The sequence below is a fragment of the Rutilus rutilus genome, assembly GCF_951802725.1.
Source record: "Rutilus rutilus genome assembly, chromosome: 15".
NCBI classification, from domain to species: domain Eukaryota; kingdom Metazoa; phylum Chordata; class Actinopteri; order Cypriniformes; family Leuciscidae; genus Rutilus; species Rutilus rutilus.
In genome coordinates, this window is record NC_140220.1 from 23,265,394 (window position 1) to 23,287,449 (window position 22,056).

At 37.0% G+C, this 22,056-nt stretch overlaps 1 protein-coding gene across 3 annotated transcripts; it reads right to left on the reverse strand.

The window, feature by feature from the left end:
* Positions 1–1,871: 1,871 nt before the first annotated feature.
* vamp4 (vesicle-associated membrane protein 4) lies at positions 1,872–18,916 on the reverse strand. Of its 3 annotated transcripts, XM_084433247.1 has the most exons (9): positions 18,751–18,893; positions 16,438–16,570; positions 12,925–13,026; positions 8,754–8,800; positions 8,551–8,601; positions 6,258–6,358; positions 3,691–3,770; positions 3,056–3,107; positions 1,872–2,879 (listed from the first exon to the last, which is right to left on the reverse strand). In XM_084433247.1, exons 2-9 carry the CDS (start codon positions 16,438–16,440, stop codon positions 2,854–2,856), a joined length of 462 nt encoding a protein of 153 aa, XP_084289373.1. In that variant the 5' UTR covers positions 16,441–16,570; positions 18,751–18,893; the 3' UTR covers positions 1,872–2,853. The 3 variants fall into 3 exon arrangements, with proteins under 3 accessions (XP_084289373.1, XP_084289374.1, XP_084289375.1); XM_084433248.1 differs by lacking the exon at positions 16,438–16,570 and having other exon boundaries at positions 18,751–18,916; XM_084433249.1 differs by lacking the exon at positions 16,438–16,570 and having other exon boundaries at positions 18,716–18,893.
* Positions 18,917–22,056: the final 3,140 nt, after the last annotated feature.

Genomic DNA, 22,056 nt, shown 5'->3' on the forward strand with positions numbered 1-22,056 from the left:
GTTCTCACGCAAACATATTGCGTTCTCTTGAAAACGTATTTTGTTCTCTTATCATTCGATTTCAAAACTTTTGCATTCCCCCGAGAAACTTAACGTAAACCAACGAGGGAGACATTCCCGTTTACAAAAGAACAGCATTTATTTAAAATAGAATCTTTTCTAACATTATAAATGTCTTTACTCTAACTTTCGATCAATTTAACTCATCCTTGATGAGTAAAAGTATTGATTTCTTTTATTTCTTTCCCCAAATAATAAAATAAAAATTCTTACTGACCCCAAACTTTTGAAAGGTAGTGTTTAATGTTACAAAAGCTTTCCATTTCAGATAAATGCTGTTCTTTTGAACTTTCTATTCATCAAAGAATCCTGAAATAAAAATGTAAAAAAACAGTTTTCAACATTGATAATGATCATAAATGTTTCTTGAGCAGCAAATCATCATAATGATTTCTGAAGGATCATGTGACACTGAAGACTGGAGTAATGATGCTGAAAATTCAATCTTAAAACTTTTGACCGGTAGCGTACATCGTCCGATACCGATATGGTGGCCTATTTATTGTGCATCCCTAATCTTAAAGGGATAGTTCACTTTGAAATTAATTTTTGATATGTTTTAGCTTACCTCGAGGGCATCCAAGATGTAGGTGTCTTTGTTTCCGCAGTAGTTTCAATTTTGATATTTTTAGGTCAAACCGTTCTTGTCTGTCAGTCATATAATGCATGTCGATGGTCACTGTCTCAAAACACAAGCACAGAGTCCAAATTAAAACAATTCCCCATGTCCAAATGAAACAATTCCCCATCATAAGTACACATTGATGGCCTAAGACACGAAACGAGCGGTTTGTGTGAGAAAACGAACAGTATTTATATCGTTGTTATCTCTTGAAAACAGCACACATCCCAAATGATCCGACGGCGCGGGCGGGTATAGATATATACATAGATGTCGCCTTGGCTACGGTTTCGTTCCAATGAACTGCAGTAGCGAAGGCGACATCTAGTGTATACATATATACCCGCCCGCGGGTGGGTATAGATGTATACACTAGATGTCGCTTGGCTACGGTTTCGTTCCAATGAACTGCAGTAGCGAAGGCGACATCTAGTGTATACATCTATACCCGCCCGCGGGTGGGTATAGATGTATACACTAGATGTCGCTTGGCTACGGTTTCGTTCCAATGAACTGCAGTAGCCAAGGTGACATCTATGTATATATCTATACCCGCCCGCGCCGTCAGATCATTTGGACGTGTGCTGTTTTCAAGAGATAACAACGATATAAATACTGTTCGTTTTCTCACACAAACCGCTCGTTTCGTGTCTTAGGCCATCAATGTGTACTTATGATGGGGAATTGTTTCATTTGGACGATGGGGAATTGTTTTAATTTGGACGATGGGAAATTGTTTAACTCTGTGCTTGTGTTTTGAGACAGTGACCATAGACCTGCATTATATGACTGACAGACAAGAACGGCTTGACCTAAAAATATCAAAATTGAAACTACTGCGGAAAAAAAAGACACCTACATCTTGGATGCCCTTGAGGTAAGCTAAAACATACCAAAATTTTATTTCAAAGTGAACTATCCCTTTAATACCAAGTGTAAACAGGCCCTCACGCAATGCAACAGTTTTGCGAGAAAACAAAAATGCAATGAAAGGGAATGCTACATTTCTTGGGGGAAAGAAATAAAAAAAAATGTGAGGGAACACAATACTTTTGCGACGAAAAGCATCGAAATATATTTTTTATTGCTTGTCACTGAAATCCTAACGTATCGTACCCGACTCAAACACACCTCATGTCCATCAGTTTTCCTGTCTCGCTTTCCTCTCTCTGCAATGAATCAGATTAAATGCCCTTTAAAATCACTTTATTTCAAATGCAAGATTATTTCACAGTCTCCCAATGGGAAGTCAATGCTGACTTACATTGGGAATAGATATTATTTACAAATAAATATAACAAAGAAAAAAAAAAAGAATCAGTAAAATATGGATTAAAGTTTACAGATGAGTTCAGGTAATCTTCAGCAATAGTCAACCAAATCATTATCACACACACAACTATTACATTACCGAGTCGACCATTAACAAGCTGTTCAAATGACACCAGTGAAGATAACTAAGCTTAAAATAAAATAATACCAACTCAATACAATTAATCACGATCAATTAAAACATTGTTGCCAAAAACAGCGGGTAATAGCAGCAAATATTAAGTAACATTACTTAACACTAACTTGAATTATACCCAATGTTTTGTCCATGTTAAAACTTCCAGAAGTTATACAGACAGATGATGAGATCACAGCCATGGTGCAGCGTGACATCATCAGGTTTCCTATTTTGGCCCCGCCCACATGTATTTCATAGACCTACATATGTGGGAAACGGACCCTGTAATCGTTAAATGTACGTGCGCATCATGGTGTAAGCAGAACGGCTCTAGCGTAAAACTAACTATAAAGAGGACATCGAAATACCACTAGAATGCAGGGCTAAAAAGTTTCTCAGTGTATAGTACATTTTTAATTTGTCTTAAGTCTTACTGAATGCATATACAACAAAATAACCATTGTGTTTGTGCGCATACAAGAGATTGGTCTGCACCGGTGTTGTGCCTTCGTTGTGAGAGCTTGATATGTTGTGTTGTCGTACACGTACAAAATAAACTCTGCCCCTGTTTGTTTTGTTTCCAGACCCTGCCAAAATAGGCAAATACAGTGGGCAGCCCAACCCTGTGCAGCGCCCCCTCTGGTACGGAGGAATGACAGCAGAAAGATGAGGGAGAGGAAGGAGGAAGAGTACATTATGCCTCTAACCTCCCTGCCAGACACTAGCGATACTGCAAGATCACAGGAACTGAAAAAAAAAAAGAAAAAAAAAAAGAGGGATGTCAATTCAAGAGAAAGAAAACCTGAAGTCAAATACTCCCTAGCCTCAGTATAAAAGCAAATGGATTGTACTGACAGTTTACATGGGAAAAAGTTAATGTGTGTGGACTGAAGAGGAGAGTGTGTGTGTGTGTGTGTACTTACTGATTATGATAAGGAGAAGGATGACCACTACCAATGCTACAATCATTTTCATCTGGGGACAGAAAAAAATATATTACAAGGTATATAGGATAAACAGGGCTAAAAGACCCCATAGTGCAGACTCAGTGTTATTCAAATGGCGGACCGCGGGACATGATTGCGCCATTTTACCGTTTCTACAGATTAAAGTGAGCAGCGCGTCAAAACAACAGAACTCAGGGTTGTTTATGGTAATGATCTTTCGGAGCTACAGCATATCTATAATATTTTTATCTAGAGCCAAAAGTGTTTCATTCAAGCCCTTTCCGCTCCGTGCGCATTGCTTCTCTCTCTCTCTCCCTCGCTAAATACGTAAAGCGGTTGATTTAATGACCTTGAACAAAACTTTATCAAGGCTTCAAAATATCTATAAAAATCAAGCCTTTATCTCTATCTATCTATCTATCTATCTATCTATCTATCTATCTATCTATCTATCTATCTATCTATCTATCTATCTATATATCCACTATGTTCCAAAGTGAATGTTATAGAGGAAAATAAAATCAAATTAATAGTTTCTACACCCATGGAGTGATTTTTCACAAAAGCAAAGGCCCTTCAGATGTGGAAGATCATCCAGGATGGAGGCTCACCTTCATGTCTCTCCACCACATCCTTCTGTGGAGATGCTTGGCTCTACTGCTGAACGCTGACGCATTGTCCGAAAGGCTTTCTGAAAGTCATGTGACATAAGAGGATCAGTAGTACTAAGGTAAACTTCCATGCATGCTTGTTATTATATAATGACATACACTCATAACCAACTGAGACTGTTTTATATGGATTATCTTTGTCTCCTAGAGATGCTTGTTGACTTTCACGATGCCGTTTTGGGATGTTACAGCTCTGCAACATGTGTGACCAAATTAAACATGTTCAGCCTTATTAGCATGCAAAAACAAGAATCAATAAAGCTGAGCTTAAACCAGCTGCCATTCAACAATCCCATAGAGGGTGACTGTGTGTTTACAGCCAGGAAGATACAAAGAACACAGAGGCCCTACTAATGCAGAAACATTAGTTTGCATTTATCCTTAAAAATTCATGTAATCATTCTTTTGTAACAGTCTATGGATTCACCTTAAGCAATCTAAACGTGGCAACAGTATTGTTTACTTAATCATTTGTCCATCCTTACGCATGATGCACAAAGGCAGCATTGCAGACAACATATGGAAACATTCCCCTTTGTGAGTGGCAATGTCTTCCAGATGCTGCACTATGAAGCTACTTGTTCTCCATTAGCAAACAAAGAGGAGGCATTGTTTTTGAAATGGAAACAATGGATACAGACACTCAAGTCCCTTTCACATGAACCGGTCCAGAGCTTCAATGCACCTGTCAACATAAACGCCATGCTTCACTTGGACCTCCACATAAAAAGCATTGCAATTTCAGCAAGATGTGGGAAGTGTAGTAAAATGACTTGAGCTCAAAACGACCCGTTTTGTAGTGATATAGGTACATTTTCCGTAACAACTGACTGCATGTTGTAAGTTCAGCAGCACAGAGGGTAAAAGCTTTTTTCAGCTTGATTCCATCCAGTGTTATTTTAGTATAAATGATGTACTGTTATAGTATTTATGAGTATTTTTAATAAGCTTTTATTTTTATATTTTTAGTTTTAATTAATATTATTTAAAAATGTTTTTTCTTTTTTCAATTTAGCTTTAATTTAGTTTTATTTCAGTTTACGTTTTAGTAATTTTACACTTCAACTTGTTTATGTTTATATATTTTTTCTTGGTAGCACTGTACAATAAGGTTTCGCTTGTTAACATTGGTTAACTATAACATTAACTATCAATGAACAATACATCTACAGCATTTATTCATCTTAGTTATTATCCAAGACATTATTCAAATTAAAAGTTGTATTTGTTAACATTAGTTAACGCACGCTGAACAATGAACAATTCATTTCTACTAACATTAACAAAGACTAATACTTTTTTTTTAAATGCTAATTGTTAGTTCACATTAGCTGATGCATTAATTACCTTATTGTAAAGTGTTACCCATCTGAAGTTTTGTAAGCTTTCATTTTTATGATTTTTTTTTTTTTTTTTTTTTTAATTAACAAAAATGGTTTTTAATAATTTTGTTAACATTAACACTGCTTGAAACTTTGTTCCACTGAATTCAATCCACTGAGTAACATTGACACTGTGGTACTATCACAAAATTATTTAATATTACGTAATATTATGTGCGTATTAAGGAATCTGAGCATCCATAGCAGCAAAAACAGCCACACTGGCTCAACCAATGGAAACCATCATAACTCTGAGGTGTGGGAATACACACTTCATCTTTTTTTCCTCTTTAAAATCAAATAAATGCAACACTACAAGATCTGCTCATACGTTTGAACTCTGAACACAGTGGCTCCTGTTACCACAAAGGTTAATCAACATGCACGTCTCATAAAGTGCTTTCGTATTTTATACAAAAACAGGACCAAACATGTGCCTTTGTCATGGGGGAAGCTTTATTTTTCACATCTTGGCCTGAAATACGAAAAATACCACATCACTTTGTGGGACTGGGGATATTTTAACCACTCTCCTGCCCATTTGTCCCAGACAGCTCCCAAACCGAATAACAGAAATGGGACATAACTCACTAGGGTTTATTCATGTGACATTGGGATTCAATAGACTTTCCCACAGTTAGTGTAGTGAGCTGTTGAATATGTTTGATCTGGAATTGAGAAATTATATGAAAATGAGAAACAATCCTAAAAATGCTTTGAAACGGCCAGACTGCCAGAGATACTGGTATGTCTCATGAACTACCCTAGATGTTGGCCAGCAATATGAAATGTTAAATGTTATCATATTTTAGTTCCAAACTTTTATTTTCTACCAAATTGTATGGCTAGCAAAACAGATAATGTTAAATTCAGTCATATTTATTGCAAATGAATCATGATTCAGTGTAAAACTGATTCAAAAGAGTGATTTGTGCCTACATGAAATGAATCCGTAGGACAATATACTTTAGACATAGAAATCAAACCTTATTAGTTTTAGAAGGCATTCCTTTAAAAAACATTGGCTATAAATGAATTTGTTTTTTGAGCAACGGAAGATCTGAGAGTAATTTTTAATCACAAAGCGCCTAAGGATTCATAATGAGCTTTCCACGTCCATCTTACCAGATTTATCCTGCAGCTCATCCAGACGTTCCCCACGTTCTATCACTTTGGAGATGTTCTCCTGCATGACGTCAATGACCTCATCAACTTGAGACTGCACACTGAAGGCCACCAAGACAGAGAAGACAACATGAGAGAACAATCTGGTCATTTAACTCAACAGAACATTTTAACAGCTCAGGTGCACATGTTCGTGTCTGTGTTTCTAATATTTTGAAGAGAATAGAGGTTTACTCTTCTTCTGTAAACCGCTCGAGATTAAACAAGATATCATTATGACTACGATCTGTTGACCCTGCAGTGTTGAGAGGAGGTGAGAACGTTTTGCTAGACGTGGTCTAGACACATCCAAATAGTTTGAACTATTTGAACTCGTAGACGTGACACGCAAATACGCACTAAATAGCTTGTGAGGTATTTAGCTCCTCTCATACACCTGGCACAAGGGGCTGGCATGGCTTTTGGAGACGCAGCCTGCGAATGAACTGAGAACAGGATGTTTTGCCCCTTGCTTCTATGCTTGGATGCCCACCTAACACACACCATGATCTGCACCAAATGGCCAATCGCACAGGAACTCGCTCATCTCTTGCACCTGGGAGTAACCTCTCGCACAGATGCAAATGAAGCAACAGGAAGAATCCAAGACGTTCGCGGAAAAGTTCAGAAAAAAACATTAGGGAAATTTCACCTTCCAAGTTTTCCCCATTAAATTCCATTGTTTTATGTGTTACTCCGCCGTGGTTATGTAAACCTGTGGCTGCTCACATGGGGCGAAGCTCTGCAGGGTTTCCTTTGGGAGAATTACTGCAGCATATTAGTATGTACCAAACTTCATAACAAAGAACAAAGAAAAGCCCACAGTCCGGCTACTACAGCTACGTCAGGAACCGAGGATTTTTGAATATTGGGAGTAGCTGTTTACTTTTGCCTGCAAATATTATGTTGTGTCATAGAAACCCAGATGGTTACAGTGCTTCCCTTCTTCTCGGACGGGAGGTGTGTTTGTGGGTGGGTGTTTTCACAGATGCCATTATGAGGAGTTATATAAATTCTGCAAAAAACAACGACATGGGCAGTGCTTGCGCAGTCAATAACTGTGATTTCTACAACACCCTGCCAGTGGAAATTATTAGATATCCGTTTCTACATTCCTAAACTGAACCATTTCTATTATTTGGAAATTTCGGAATTCCTAATTGTTCAATTCTGAAAGTACACCTCATGCTAGACATCAATGTTGCCTCAATTTGTGTGGCTTGTTGAAAGCTATATTCACTTGCCAGATGATAACAGTAACAGTAAAAAAAAATCCCACAGATGCACATTGAAGGAAGGACCTGAGCTATATCTAGACAGCAGAACATCATAAACACTTAGCGGTGGGCTCTTTTGGACCTCAGCCAGTAAGCAGCACACCGGTAACCATCCCCGGCACTCATTTTACGTACAGCTGCAAGTGTTGTAGTCAAGACCAACTTGTTCGAATTCAAGACCATATTTTCATAGTCTTGGTCTTAACTCGGATAAGACCCTCTTTTGGTCTTGGTCTTGACTCAGAGACTTGAATGAGCCTATCTCAAACTACAAAATTGACAACTGCGCTATGGATATATGTAGGATGTATGACTGTGTCTGTAAGAATGTGTTTGTAGTAAAGCTGACCCCTAATTGTCGTCTAAACGTTAAGTGTACCAAAATTTTATTAGTCAGTTAGTCGCAGTAAAAAACAAAGTAACGCAGTCTCTGAGGGACAGATCGTTAACAGTTGGTCCTTGTGGTCGTTAACAGTTGGCCCTCCTCCTTGTGTCGGGCAGGAAATCCAAACATTTGTCTATCATCCATCAACCTCAAATATGGCTTATCATATGAAACATGTAAGTAGTAGCAACTTTACTTGGCCGCTCGCTCTAATGTTAGCCTAAATTATTGTGCGCTATTATTAGCAGCATATACAAGTGCTTGTTCGGACTGTGGAAGCTAAAGTATTAGGGCGCTTTACTGCATGACATGGAGGCACTGACGTGATCACTTACGTGCTATTAGTCGACTAATGGCTTAAATGAACGACTACTAGTCGACTAGAGAAATCTTTTGTCGGGGGCAGCCCAAGTCTAGTTTTATACCAATCCGTATTGTTTTGTATCGCATGTTCATCTTTTTCTATTAAAATTGTGTTTATGAATGTATGGAGCTCACACATGGAGTTTGGAGAAGAAAAATGAAAATGTTGGCAAGGAAAGTAAAAAAAGCGGGCCAGCTAAAAAAAATTGTCCTAAAAAGTAATACGTACTGTCTAATTTTGTCATTTTGGCCTCCAAATCTTGGTCCTGTAGGTCCTCTCCTGCAAAAATAAATAAATAAATAAATAATCAATTTCAGTAACCAAACACACTGTCATAAACAGCTTTCCTGTTAAAGCTGTGTGCAAACAGTAATAAATGCACAAAGATCTGTTTATTTGTCAATGTTGATTATGCAAAACTACAGACTTACAGGAAAAAGTCCTCCTCTTCATCTGAGTCTTCCTCCAGTAGGTTCCTCTGCAAGTTAAGAAGATCAGGGCGTCAGGCTAGTTAGACCTGGTGCAGAATGGGTTTAATATAATATTCTGTCTGAACTAAGACCAGGTGTTTGAAATAACGATGAGCAGACTGAGACTCATAAAGATTTTATTGTGAAGCAAACAGTCGTCCACCAGCCGTAAAGGACAACAGAACACTCTGAATGGCACAGCGTGTGACAACAGTATTCCTGGAACGGAATTCACCCGGAGATAAACCCGTTCAGAACACAAACTCCTACAAGGAGACAAGAGATATGAAGTCCATGTGGTCCGCATTTGTGCCATCTGATCTCTGGTGCAATGAATCACAGATCAGGAGGCATCTAGTTGACCTTCCATTAGCTTTGTTGTAAAGTCCATGACTGAACAAATTTGAACAAATACCTCACCAGGGGTCTCATTTATAAAACTGTGCGTAGGAACCTTACTAAAAGTGTACGTGCGCCCGAAAGCCAAAAATGGCGTACGCAAAAAAATATTCGGATTTATAAAACCGTTCGTACGCCAGAACCTGCGCAGAATTCACTTTATAAATCCCAGTCAGCGGAAGATTGTGCGTACATGCGTCTCCACCCCGAAATAACCATATATGGAGCTTACAACGCCTAGTTTTACTATGCATACCCTCATCTGCATATCATTTGCATATGATTATTCATCCACGTGATAACGTTTAACGGTACAAGACACATTACATTAATAAAAATCAAGTAGTTGCCTATCCTTGCCTTGTTTTTGAATACATAAATCAAATAGTGTATAAAATACATTTCAGAGAAAGTTTTTCTCAATCTTTTCCACTGGCCGAATTGTATTTTTAATTGATTTATATTTTTTATGGAAACAGATGGGCCTTGGGCATTATTTGCACGAAACTATTTTCTCAGACAGTCTGGTATTATCATGATAAGCAGTTATCTCTGTGGTTAAACATTAAAGCACAGCACGCCACAGGAAAAGTGTTCAGAAGCATCGCATCCACAGCAAATATTTCTATTGACTGAATTTGAATATAAAAATGTTGTAACTTCTCAGTAATGATTTCATGTTTAAGTGCTTAACTCCATTAATTTGAATGGCATATTTAATCTAAATGTTTATATCAGAAGTAAAACATAGTTTAAATCAATATTTTATTTATTTAAACTGTTATTTGCGTCAGTTTCACTAAACGGCCAAACGCGCTCGCTGGCGCGGACATTTAAGAAGGGATGGATATTTGCTTCAAGTGACAGGCTTGGTGAGTGAAATTATATTTGTATTATCTTTCTGTATATGTTTAATTTTCTTTAGATTTTCTGTCTAAAAGTGACCAAAAAGACATTTAACTCCAGCTCACCATCGGTGTCGCCAATTCCCTTTGTCTCCAGAATGTGCGTACGCACGGCTCAAAGTTTGCTTAAAGGTGCGAACATTCTCCCGTCAAGTTTGTTTTTTATAGATCACAACCTTTGCGTGGGAACTGGCGTACGTACGTTTCCAGCCCCGTTTTGTGCGTACGCACGCTTTATAAATGAGACCCCTGATCATTTCAACATCCCGATGACTAATGTTATATAACTTTCCATAACTGCATCCAAGACCTGTGACACTCCTCTAAAATTCCATCTGGACAATTCCATGCTAATGTCAACCTTACCAAGGAAAAACAAAAAGTTTACCAAAAGAAATAGAAGAAGCTTTAAAGGGAATTTTTTTTAAAACGACACCAACAATCAATGACTCTTGTGATGTTTGTGTATAAATGAGTGGTGAAGAGACACGAATCACTAACGTCACAACTGATGTCATCTGTAACCTGCTACAAGCTCAAATTCATTTATAGCCAATGTTTTTTTAAAGGAATGCCTTCTAAAACTAATAAGGTTTGATTTCTATGTCTAAAATATATTGTCCTACAGATTCATTTCATGTAGGCAAAAATCACTCTTTTGAATCAGTTTTGCACTGAATCATGATTCATTTGCAATAAATATGACTGAATTTTGCAAGCCATACAATTTGGTAGAAAATAATATTTTGGAGCTAAAATATGATAACATTTAACATTTAATATTGCTGCCCAAAATCTAGGGTAGTTCATGGGACATAACAGTATCTCTGGCAGTTTCAAAGCATTTTTAGGATTGTTTCTCATTTTCATAGAAATGTTGCTATTTTTGGAACTATGATTTTTCGGCAGGGTTTTAGGAAAATTCATACAAATGATTCAGTATACAGTAAATGAGTAACTGAGCTTACACATCATACACTGCAATTGCTCATTTCCAGGCATTTCCAATTGGCCCTTTACTACGGGAATATTTAAAAACAAGGACTGGGTATTTTCACGGGTCACGGTCAGCGGTGTTACATAACAAGCACGTGGAAAGCCACACTCCTCTTAGCTCTTTTCCACATTCTTGCTCTCTCACTGCTGCGGAGTTCAAGCTTCCATGTGAGGCCAATTAGAGGAGGCTTTTCTTTGGATGTGCTAATGTCTCAACCATCCAACAGTTTCTCCCAATCATACATCAGTCGGGAGTTGTACCCAAGTGAAATACACAAGGTTATCAAATCCTGACACTGATTTACAGACTTTTGTGTGTAAGGCCTGGCAGGGTTTTTAATGACTCTCTAGGACTGGCAGAAGATGTAGACACTGAATGTCAATAATGAGATTGGTACAGACAGATTCTTGGGAAGGGCTCCACTAGTTTATAACCCCCTGCGTGAGCTAATGTCGGTTACATCATGGCATTAGTCTTCACTTTATGTCGACTTTCCCGTTCACTGCTTGGTTTTGTTATTCAAATAGAGATGTATTATTAGTAGTGCTTGCTATGTCCATTTGACTTACACTACCATTCAAAAGTTTTTGAAAGAAGTCTCTTATGCTCACAGTAACATTGTTAAATATTATTACAATTTAATAACTGTTTTCTATAGTAATATATTTTAAAATGTAATTTATTCCTGTGATGCAAATCTGAATTTTCAGCGTTACTCCAGTCTTCAGTGTCACATGATCCCATTCTAACATGCTGATTTGCTGCTCAAGAATTATTTCTAATTATTATCATCAATGTTTAACACTTGTGCTGGTTAATATTTTGTGTGAACTGTAATACTTTTTCGTGATTAATCGCATCCAAAATAAAAGTTTGTGTTTACTTATATATATATATATATATATATATATATATGTGTGTGTGGTGTGTATAATTATTTTGTATATATATATATATATATATATATACACACAGGCATGAATATATTTAAGAAAAATGTGTTATAAATATATAAAATATTTATATTTTTATATAATATAAATTATGTATAAATAAATATATATATATATATATATATACACAGTATATACATGCAAATATTTCTTAAATATATACATGCATATGTTTGTATTTATATTTCAAAATAATTATACACACTACACATTTATTAAAACACAAACTTTTATTTTGGATGCGATTAATCGTTGCCAAGCCTTATATAAACATTTTTTAACATAATAAATGTCTTAACCGTCACTTTTGCTCAATTTACTGCATCCTTGCTATATAAAAATATGATTTTTTTTTTTATTAATATGAACAATCTTAATTATTTTGACTGCTGGAAAGTGAAACAGAATTGCAGCATCGATTTGCATAGGCCAAAAAAACTCATTTTTTCATTGAAATAATCTAGTTTAGAAAGTTTACATATGACATCTGTTTGTTTCTGCAAAATCTTGTTCCATTTTATTTTAGTTTTTCTGTTTATTTTTCTCCCCATCTGTTTAATTTTTCATCCACTGCTATTATGACATGTGGTAAAACTGCATGACACTGTTAAGAACAAATTGCTCTCTGAAGGGTTTTACAACACAGGAGTTGAAATGTAGTGTGTGTGTAATAGCATAAAAGCTGCAGTTGTTGATGGATTATGCAAGTTCTGCAGACACTGAGGAACATGAGGGGAGAGCTGTTTACTCCTGTAAACACTAACAGCACAAACAGATCATAGGGCACAATGGGGTTGTAAAAGTGCAGAGCTGTGCAGGTCTGGCTCTGGTCAGTTTCAATCAGCTCTAGTTAATCTATATGGTAAAAACTGACTTACCCGCTCACTGCGAATGGAGCCGGTAACCTCTTCATCGTTCAGATGCCGTTTGAATTTTGGGGGCATGCTGGGGTCGAGCTGCTCCTCCCTCTCTGGCTCCCTCTGCAGGCAAACACAGGAAGAACAGCAGTGATTGACTAGATTTATGTCATCTTGTGTCACTCACTGTCTCATTTTTCTCATATAATGGAAGAATTTCAGCTTAAATAATATTTCATATCCATTTGATGTCCAGTCAGCCAGGAATTATAGCAAAATTATTCTATTTTGGGCTTATTTTGAAATTATGACTACATGACTGTACATTATCGCTAAAAAAAATTGATGCATATTGTCATGCAATACAGTTCATTAGCTTCTAATTTGGCTGAGTTTGTTTGAATTTTGCTATGCACCAATCTGTGCATTAATACAACAAGCGTGCATTTATCAGCTGTTTTACAAAGCCTTTGAATGTGACTCATCTAATCAGATTTTTGAGCTGGAACGTTTTGTTCTTGAAGTCTTAATTTAGACCAGACTGTGACCAAAAGTTAAAGCTAAACTATAATGACCACATATCTGAGCAGTGGTCTGTTAGTTCATTTGACTGAACTTTAAACAATAAAAGCTGAACTACTTTTAAGTAAATCCATCGTAATTCAGACTTGGGGATAGACCACCCTGTTATATTTAACTAGTTTAGTCAAGGGGATCAATCTAGCCACGCCGACTGTAATGTGATGCTTGCAAACATCAAACAGAGCAGTTAAAGACAAGCTCCTGCAGTTGGTGTCTAAGTCATAATGTTCCTCAATGTGTATTTGCTTTATATTCACCCAGCAGTTCATTTCTGGTTAAACCATTTGGTCATTCTTTTACAAACATGTAGCCCATAGCTTTGAAGTCCACAGCAGGTTTTCATCTAGAAACTACCAGACAAATAAACTTTACCTGTGGAATAACTATGGCTGGTTCTCAATTAGTCCCTCTGATGGACAGTTTATCACCACTGAGCATCAGAGTGCAGATCTAGAGTCAGTACAACTAATCAGAAACTCATTTTGAAATTGTAAACTGTAGTCTTACAATGAAGACCAGTGTTATTTTACATTTGATTACTTTAATTTCTTTAGTTTTTATTACCTGAACACTAACCTACAGTTAGACCCACCTGGAAAACCGTGTTTATTTCATACCTGTCTTTATACTATTGCATTTTATTTGTGCAGGTGTTTGTAATCTGTTTAGGCTATTTGTTCTTATTTTATTACTGACTTTTTACTTGTTTTCTTTAATTTATGAAAATAAAAATGTTCAATGAGGATAAGTAGATTTTTGTTTGTATATGCTGTCAATTTTAGTTCTTAGAAAGAAAATCGGAATCTGCAAAAATCGGTTTCGGCAGGTCACACTTAGAAATCAGAATGAGCAAAGAAAATAGCAATCGGTGCATCTCTAATCGTGGTATTGCGATTACAGCTCTAAATGTGTTATTTTTAAGCAACATTTAGAATATTTGGAAGAGTAGTAAACATGAATGTCAGGTGAAATAATTAATTAATTAAATAAATAATTGAATTCTTCTTAAAGTAAAATAAATGCACTTAAAGGGTTAGTTCACCCAAAAATGAAAATTCTGTCAGTAATTACTCACCCTCATGTTGTTACAACCATGTAAGTCTTTCGTTCATCTTCGGAACACAAATTAAGATATTTTTGATGAAATCTGACAGAATTTTGACTCCTCCATAGGCTTCCAGTGTGACCGAAACTCACCGGCCCAGAATAGTTATTAAAACATCGTTAAAATAGTCCAAGTAACTACAGTGGCACTACATTAAGTTTATCATGCGACGAGAATACTTTTTGTGCGCAAAAACAAACAAAAATAACGACTTTATTCCACTTTTCATTTCCTTCTCTCTGGGCCTCGTAGTGTTTTTGCGCTGCGCGTCTGTGTTGCACGTCTTCACGCAACACACACATGACCGGCGTCGGCCAATAGTGAGCCTACGTGGTGACGTGTAACACAGACGCGCTGCGCAAAAACACTACGCGAACCAACTAGAGGTCCAGAGAGAAGGAAATGAATAGTGGAATAAAGTCGTTATTTTTGTTTGTTTTTGCGCACAAAAAGTATTCTCGTCGCATGATATACTTAAGATTGAGCCACTGGAGTCACTTGGACTATATTAACGATCTCTTTAATAACTTTTCTGGGCCAGCAAGTTTCGGTCACATAGAAGCCTATGGAGGAGTGAAACATGGCTCAGATTTCATCAAAAATAGCTTAAATTGTGTTCCGAAGATGAACGAAGGTCTTACGCGGTTGGAACAACATGAGGGTGAGTAATTACTGACAGAATTTTAATTTTTGGGTGAACTAACCCTTTAAGTGAGCCTAAATCTGCAGCTCAACAATAATTAGAACATAAATAAATAAATAAATAAAATAAAATAAAAGTCACTTAAGTGAGGCAGGCATGTAATCAGCTAAAGACAAAAAAGAAGAAAACCTGGACTCTACCTGAGGGATTCCTGCACTTTCTGTCTTTGAAGAGACATAATAATAAAAAAGTTCATTCCGCAGGAACGGTATAACGGAAAAATTTAGGTTTTGAAACCATGACTTTTTCAAACCACAGTAATCCTTGAAACCGGTAACTGGCCCATTCCTACAAAGATCTCTATGCAACTATGTCTTTTATTTTAAATAAACAAAACAATAAGGATGATATGATAACAAAAAAAATAATCCAATGGGGAAACCACAAACATGACAGCTTTGCAAACAAAACAAAGCCAACAACCAACAAAGAACTAAATAAACTAAGGAGTAGATATACAAAGGATAATGATGAACTAAACTAGACACAGGTGAGCAACATAATCAGTACCCATAGAAACAAATGAGGAGAACATAATTATAAACCAAGGAAACAGGAAATAAACACAGGAAAAGTTAACTAGGAACAAACTAAACAAAAAATCAAAATCAAAAAAGAGTCCTTGTAACCAGAGAGATAACAGATGGAAGTGGAGGTGCAAAAATGCGAACTCATTTCCTGGTATTAGGACTAAAGAATCCTGCAGCGCTCTATTGATTGATGACTCATATGAATCAGTGAGCCTGCTAAAATGAATCAGATTTCCTGGCACAGCTAAGAGAGTAAGTTTGTCTAATGAACAACACAATGTGACATGTAATGCTGCACTGATAGCTTAGACAATCTACTGTCATTCTAGTCACAAATGTAGTTAGGTTGTAGCTAAATGTGACAGCTTCACTACTTTTAGTTAGTTACTCCATAACACACAGTACTCGAATGAAGAACATGTGGTAAACGTGTCCCTGTAAATAATAAATGACATAGATGTGTCTCAATTGTACTTAAAAAAACAAAACATGAAACACATTTATGTATTCTTGCTGTTCTTGAGAAATGTATTTTTTTCATTAACAGGCAAACTGAAGCTGCTTCCTTCTTCCACACACTGGACAACTCTCAACCCAAACTCCAAGTCTAGTACCATTGAGTCCACTGTCCTCTGCTCTCTGACTGCTCTCTGCTTCTCTTGCTGGAAGAGCTGTAGGAAAACGGCTTCTCCTTTATCCAGGAGTACAGCAGAGCGTTCCAGAAAGCACGATTAGGGAAAAGAGAGGCTGGGGACAGGGAACGAGAGGAAGGGAAGAGGAAAAAGACATGGGGTTTGAGAGAAAGAGCATGAAAAGGTAAATAAAAGATACCAAGACAGAGAAATAAGGAAATAGAATCTAACCACCATCCACTGAGACCATGTAGATATATTTACTTGTCTTTAACTTCAGTGCAAAAATATTTAAATGTCCAGATGAGCCAAAACTTAACCTTACCATGGTGTCTTAAAGACGGTCATCGTTTACTCAACCTCCCTTTTGTGTGAGGAACAGACTGAAATATTAGTTACTCATTCTTGACTATATTGTCTTTGCTCTCAAATCTCAACAAATGATGTTGTGCAAATGTGTGGTCAATTTCAATAGGAATCCATGCAATCAGAAATTTTGCGTGATTGCAAATTCCAAGAGGATTTTGCAACGGGTTCAAACTGGTCACGCTGATTTGCTGCATTGACCAACAGAAAGTTGCTTGGTTTGAAAGTGACTTCTGAGTCTATTGTGCTTCATAAATCATTATATTGACAATAGACAATTAACCTTTTTTGCCAATGAAATTTTGGAGAATTTTTGCTAACGTGAACCTTAGCCAATGTCAAAAATGGCGTAACACATCTTTATGGTACGTTTCCGTGGAGGAGAGGATGATTTTCAGCGAATAATGATGTGACTTTGGTCTGTTTCTCACACAAACGAGCTTAAAACTACTTGGAATATAGTGTTTAAGTCATATGGTCCACTTTTTGAAGCTTGACCTACGTGGTTTTCTTAAACTGTCAAGTGCGTGGAATATAACTAAGAAGATTTTTATGTATTTATGTATTTTTCATGAATGTATTTTTTGTTTGAATGGTAAAAAAATATATATATCAGCATGCAGGTTTGGAAACTAAACAAATTGAACTGGATAGATGGAAATAGTGATATGATTGATGGATGGATATGGAGATTTATTTTTATATATTTAAGAAAATAACAGCATTCATATTTGGAACAACAAATTGGACTGGAATATTACTATGAAAGATGGATAGATGGATGGATAGATGGATGGACGGAAGGAAATAGTGATATGAAATCTGAATGGATGGATGGATGGATGGATGGATGGAAATAGTGATATGAAATCTGAATGGATGGATGGATGGATGGAAATATTGATATGAAATCTGGATGGATGGATGGAAATAGTGATATAAAATCTAGATGGATGGGTTGTAAGCAGAAATCTGGCCATGGTAACAAATACAAACCACCAAACCCACAATGGACATTCTGATAGCAAAATGTTTGCAGACTTCAAAAGTGATTACACTGATTAAACCTTCATATGCGTCATATTGTTACGGAACAGCTTCATAATAACAGACAGCTCACAAACAAAACTAACAGGTTAGACATTATTCTCTCATCACTGAATCTAAACGCTTCAGAAACACACAGGTCAGGGAACGGCTAAAAGAAACACTGAGATCACTAACAGATGATGGGACTTATATAATGCAGGGAACAGGATAGCCTCGACTTTCTATCAACAACTGTGGATTCATCAGAGACTGTTTGATTAACTGAGACTAAATCAGTGGCACTCACATAATCACTGAGAAGAAAAGACATAATGAAACAGAAACTGGCAGACTCAAAATTCACTCGATCATAAACAATACGAGTCCGGAAAACAACGAGTCCTTCGCTTATCATTCGTCACAAATACACTAATTTTACAGGACTTTTACGTTATTCAATTTCAAATTATGTGCATATGAGATTAAGAATACGCAAAATATTAAGATTAAGACACCAAACAACTCCTAAATGTACTAGTTTTCATGCAAACGTTCAACTGACCAGACATTACCGATCATATCTAATAAAACAGCTGATGTTACTGTCCAACACCTGCTAAACAGAGCTGTATGCTAGTCATCACAACCATGTAAACATACCCTACAGGACGCTAAAATATCGACACGAATTATAAGACATGCTTTGGGGAAAATAACAAGCATGAAATCAAATGATTGTGTTGACATGAAGATTTGTGGAAGAATGGAAACACTGAAGTGAAAGCAGTTGGAATGACAGTTAGCATGACAGCTAACACCTCTGGATAAATCACTGACCGCTTGACAGACACACAAACACACGTACAAAGGCCTCAAGAGTCACATCCCCGGCCAGTCTACCTCAGAGATCTTTCTTTTGTTGATTCCTGTTTGGAAGAACCGCGTCTGTGTGTTAATAATCCCGCTGACAGTGTCTGATCTGAACCTGAACAAAGTGACGCGTCCTGAGTGATGTTGATGAGGCTCTCGCTCGGCTCTGAAGCGGAAGTCAACACAGCTGAACGGATCCTGTTTCCTGCGCGTGATTTCTTCATCTATTTAGAAAAATATTACAACATTATAGTAAAAAAAAAAAAAACATCTCATCAACATCTAATTCAACAAAAAGAATACAAATAATCGCCTCTGTCAATTAAATCATCATTATAATCTAATCCATGAAACATAATCAATGTATCTCCAATCAAATAAATGCAGCAGCCTTGGTGAGCATAAGAGATTGTTTGTCACACAAAATACGTTTTTATACATGTACGCCTGCATAAAATATAAATTATTGTGTAAGGTTTGGCTTAACATCACAAAGTTATTTTCTGAAGGTTACTTAGACTTATGAGTCAAGTTTAGGTTGAATTTTTTATTTATCAGATTGATCAAACAAACACTGAAAATAAATAAAAACCAAGGACTGGAGAAGATTCATGGAACATTTGGAGCAATAAATTCAGATCATCCTGTCACATGAACAAAAAAACAAAACAAAATGCTGAGTGATGCAGCTCTTCAGAGGAGAAATGGTTTTGTGAGCAGACCAGGAATGTGTCCCGCGAGCTACAGGAGGCATGATCTGTAAAACAGGCAACCTTGAGAAATGTTTCACGTGGGGATAGAAGGTTCTTCGCAAAGTGAAAGGATTAGGTGAAGTGTCCAGTGTCCAGTGTCCCCCAAAAAGGCCCTTGTCAAAGGTCACACCTTTAATACTTAATTCCCTTGTAAGGATGCCTTTATAGACATAAAAGTGAAGTTCTTCTGCATGTGTCTTTTGAGCAAAAACCTGGCGTGCCTTCCTAGCTTCCTAGGTAGCGAATAAGTATATCATGTACATGAATTTGGGCACTGGAAAGGACAGTATGGAAGGACCCTGGCTCACTACACTTGCATACACTACACTGCATTAGAAATCGCATACATCCCTACTATATAGTAGGCGAAAAACAGTATGTGACAAAAGAACTATGTCCGAATTCACAGTAGGAAAAAAGTTCCCGGATGAGCTACTTCTTCCAGCGAGATTCTGAAGTGTGCATGGACGCTTTACTATCCCATGAGGCCACAGGAGAGGATTCATGAATGGCAGTGAAGCGACGCAACTGATGCTGGTAGGTCACATGATAATGACAACATGGCGAATAGTACGCCAGTACCTACTCAAGAGAGTATGGATTCTGGACGCAGTTAACGTTATGTTTCACGCTTCAGAACCTCTGTGGTTTTCTCCGTGCATTGTGGGACTTTTTAGGGAGTGAATGTTTCAGTGCACTGGAAGGGTTTTAGGATTGAGACAGCCCTTAAAATTGCAGACTCCTTGATCAGTGCCAGACTAGTGAACTAGGGAGCTGATTGAGACGCACCCCTGGTCTATTTTAGCTGGAGTGTGTAAAGTTCTGTATACTAACTCCCTAAAACTCTTGTCAATTGTTTCATTTTCAGAATCCTGTGAGACATTGAAGGAAATGGTAAACCGATGAGAAATATCATTATATAAAAAGTGAGAAAGCCAAGTCTGACTTTGAATATTCCACTAAGTCACTTGGCTCAAGTTTTGCTATATATTTGACAAAAGAAAGAGCATTTGGAACTGTACAGTAGTCAGCTATTTCTTAACCCTCCACATTTAAAAAGACTCCACTGACTCCCTTTCCTATGACTTATGAACTTCAGGTTAATTTAAGGTACCCGTGGGACACTTTAAGTTGTTTTTCAGGTGGGTTATAAAGCTGTACTCATACTTTCTGTTTGTCCAGTTTAACCTTCAACATCTCTTCATACAATGGAGGGAACATGCTTACAACCATATCAGCAATTCACAGAACATTAGACCAAGGAAATATATTCAGAATATTCCGAAATTTATGAGGAAACAAATTTATGACACTATGTCACTAAACGGACATATTTATCTGTCTGTTGATCCTAATGTTTATACACGCAGTCAGAGTCCTGGGTTCGGTGCATTTGAAAATGGCTAAAATAAACTTTCATGTCGTTCTGATGAGGCAAACGTCCAAAAACCAGGAGAGAAAGAGCAGGAGCGATTTAGTCACAGAGGATTTAGCTGAGGCCTCTAGATGGACAATTGAACATTTCATAAGGGCAGTCAATTGAAAGGTGGCAGGCTGGCTGATGAGATGGTGTGATCACCACATCATCTCGCGGGAATCCAGACTTAGTTAAAGGATTATAAACGAAAGGAGCAAGGTGTGTAAGGTTGAAGGATGAGTGAGATGAGTCACACATGAACTTGAACACTTCTTTTTGTCCATAAATAAACATTTCATTACTTGAAATAAACATTAACTGAAATAAAATAAAATATATATTTTAGAAACTTTTTTTTTTTTTTAGCTAGTTGCCAAGGCAAAATGTCTCGTTTTTGTTTAGTTTAGGTTGAATTACTAAAATAACTGAAACTAAAAATTAAAACTATATAGACATATTTAAAGGGAACCTATTATGCTAAATTTACTTTTACGTAGTGTTTGGACATATATGTGTGTGGGAAGTGTGTGTACACAACCATCCTATAATGGTTAGAATCCACCCACTCCTTTTTTTTATATTCCCTTAAATTATAAACAGTGTCTCAAAAGGAGTCCTTTGCATTTTTTATATTCTATATATTGTGACGTCACAGTGTGACAAGCCTGGTTCAGACACGACTGGTGACTGAATCTACCCTTTGAGCTTAGAACCTTAGATCCTTAAGGTGATGATACACAGGGCAACTTTTTGAGCAATGTTGCCGTCAGCGGGTAACCAGGTGAGACACAGGACCCACAACCGATCTAAATGATCCAGATAGAAATTTGCAACGTTTCTCAAAAAGTTGCCACGTGTTTCATCACCTTAAGATCCTCCTTTAGCTGTACACAGTCCGCCATGTTAATATCCTTGCTATAGCAGTGGAAACACAAGAATTTCTCAGCTACATGATAAACAATCTAAATATTCAATTTTTTCCAATCCACTGCCCTACTTTCCATTGCTTTTCTTTGTTAATGCGGTAGACAGACGTGTTTGACTGTTGCGCTCGCGTCCCACAATTGGTCAATGGCCTCGAATCCGTCTAGCGCGTGTTTAGATAGAAAATAATATAAAAGCAGCGCAGTGAAATGCAAAAACGCATTCTTTGGAAACGACCCCATA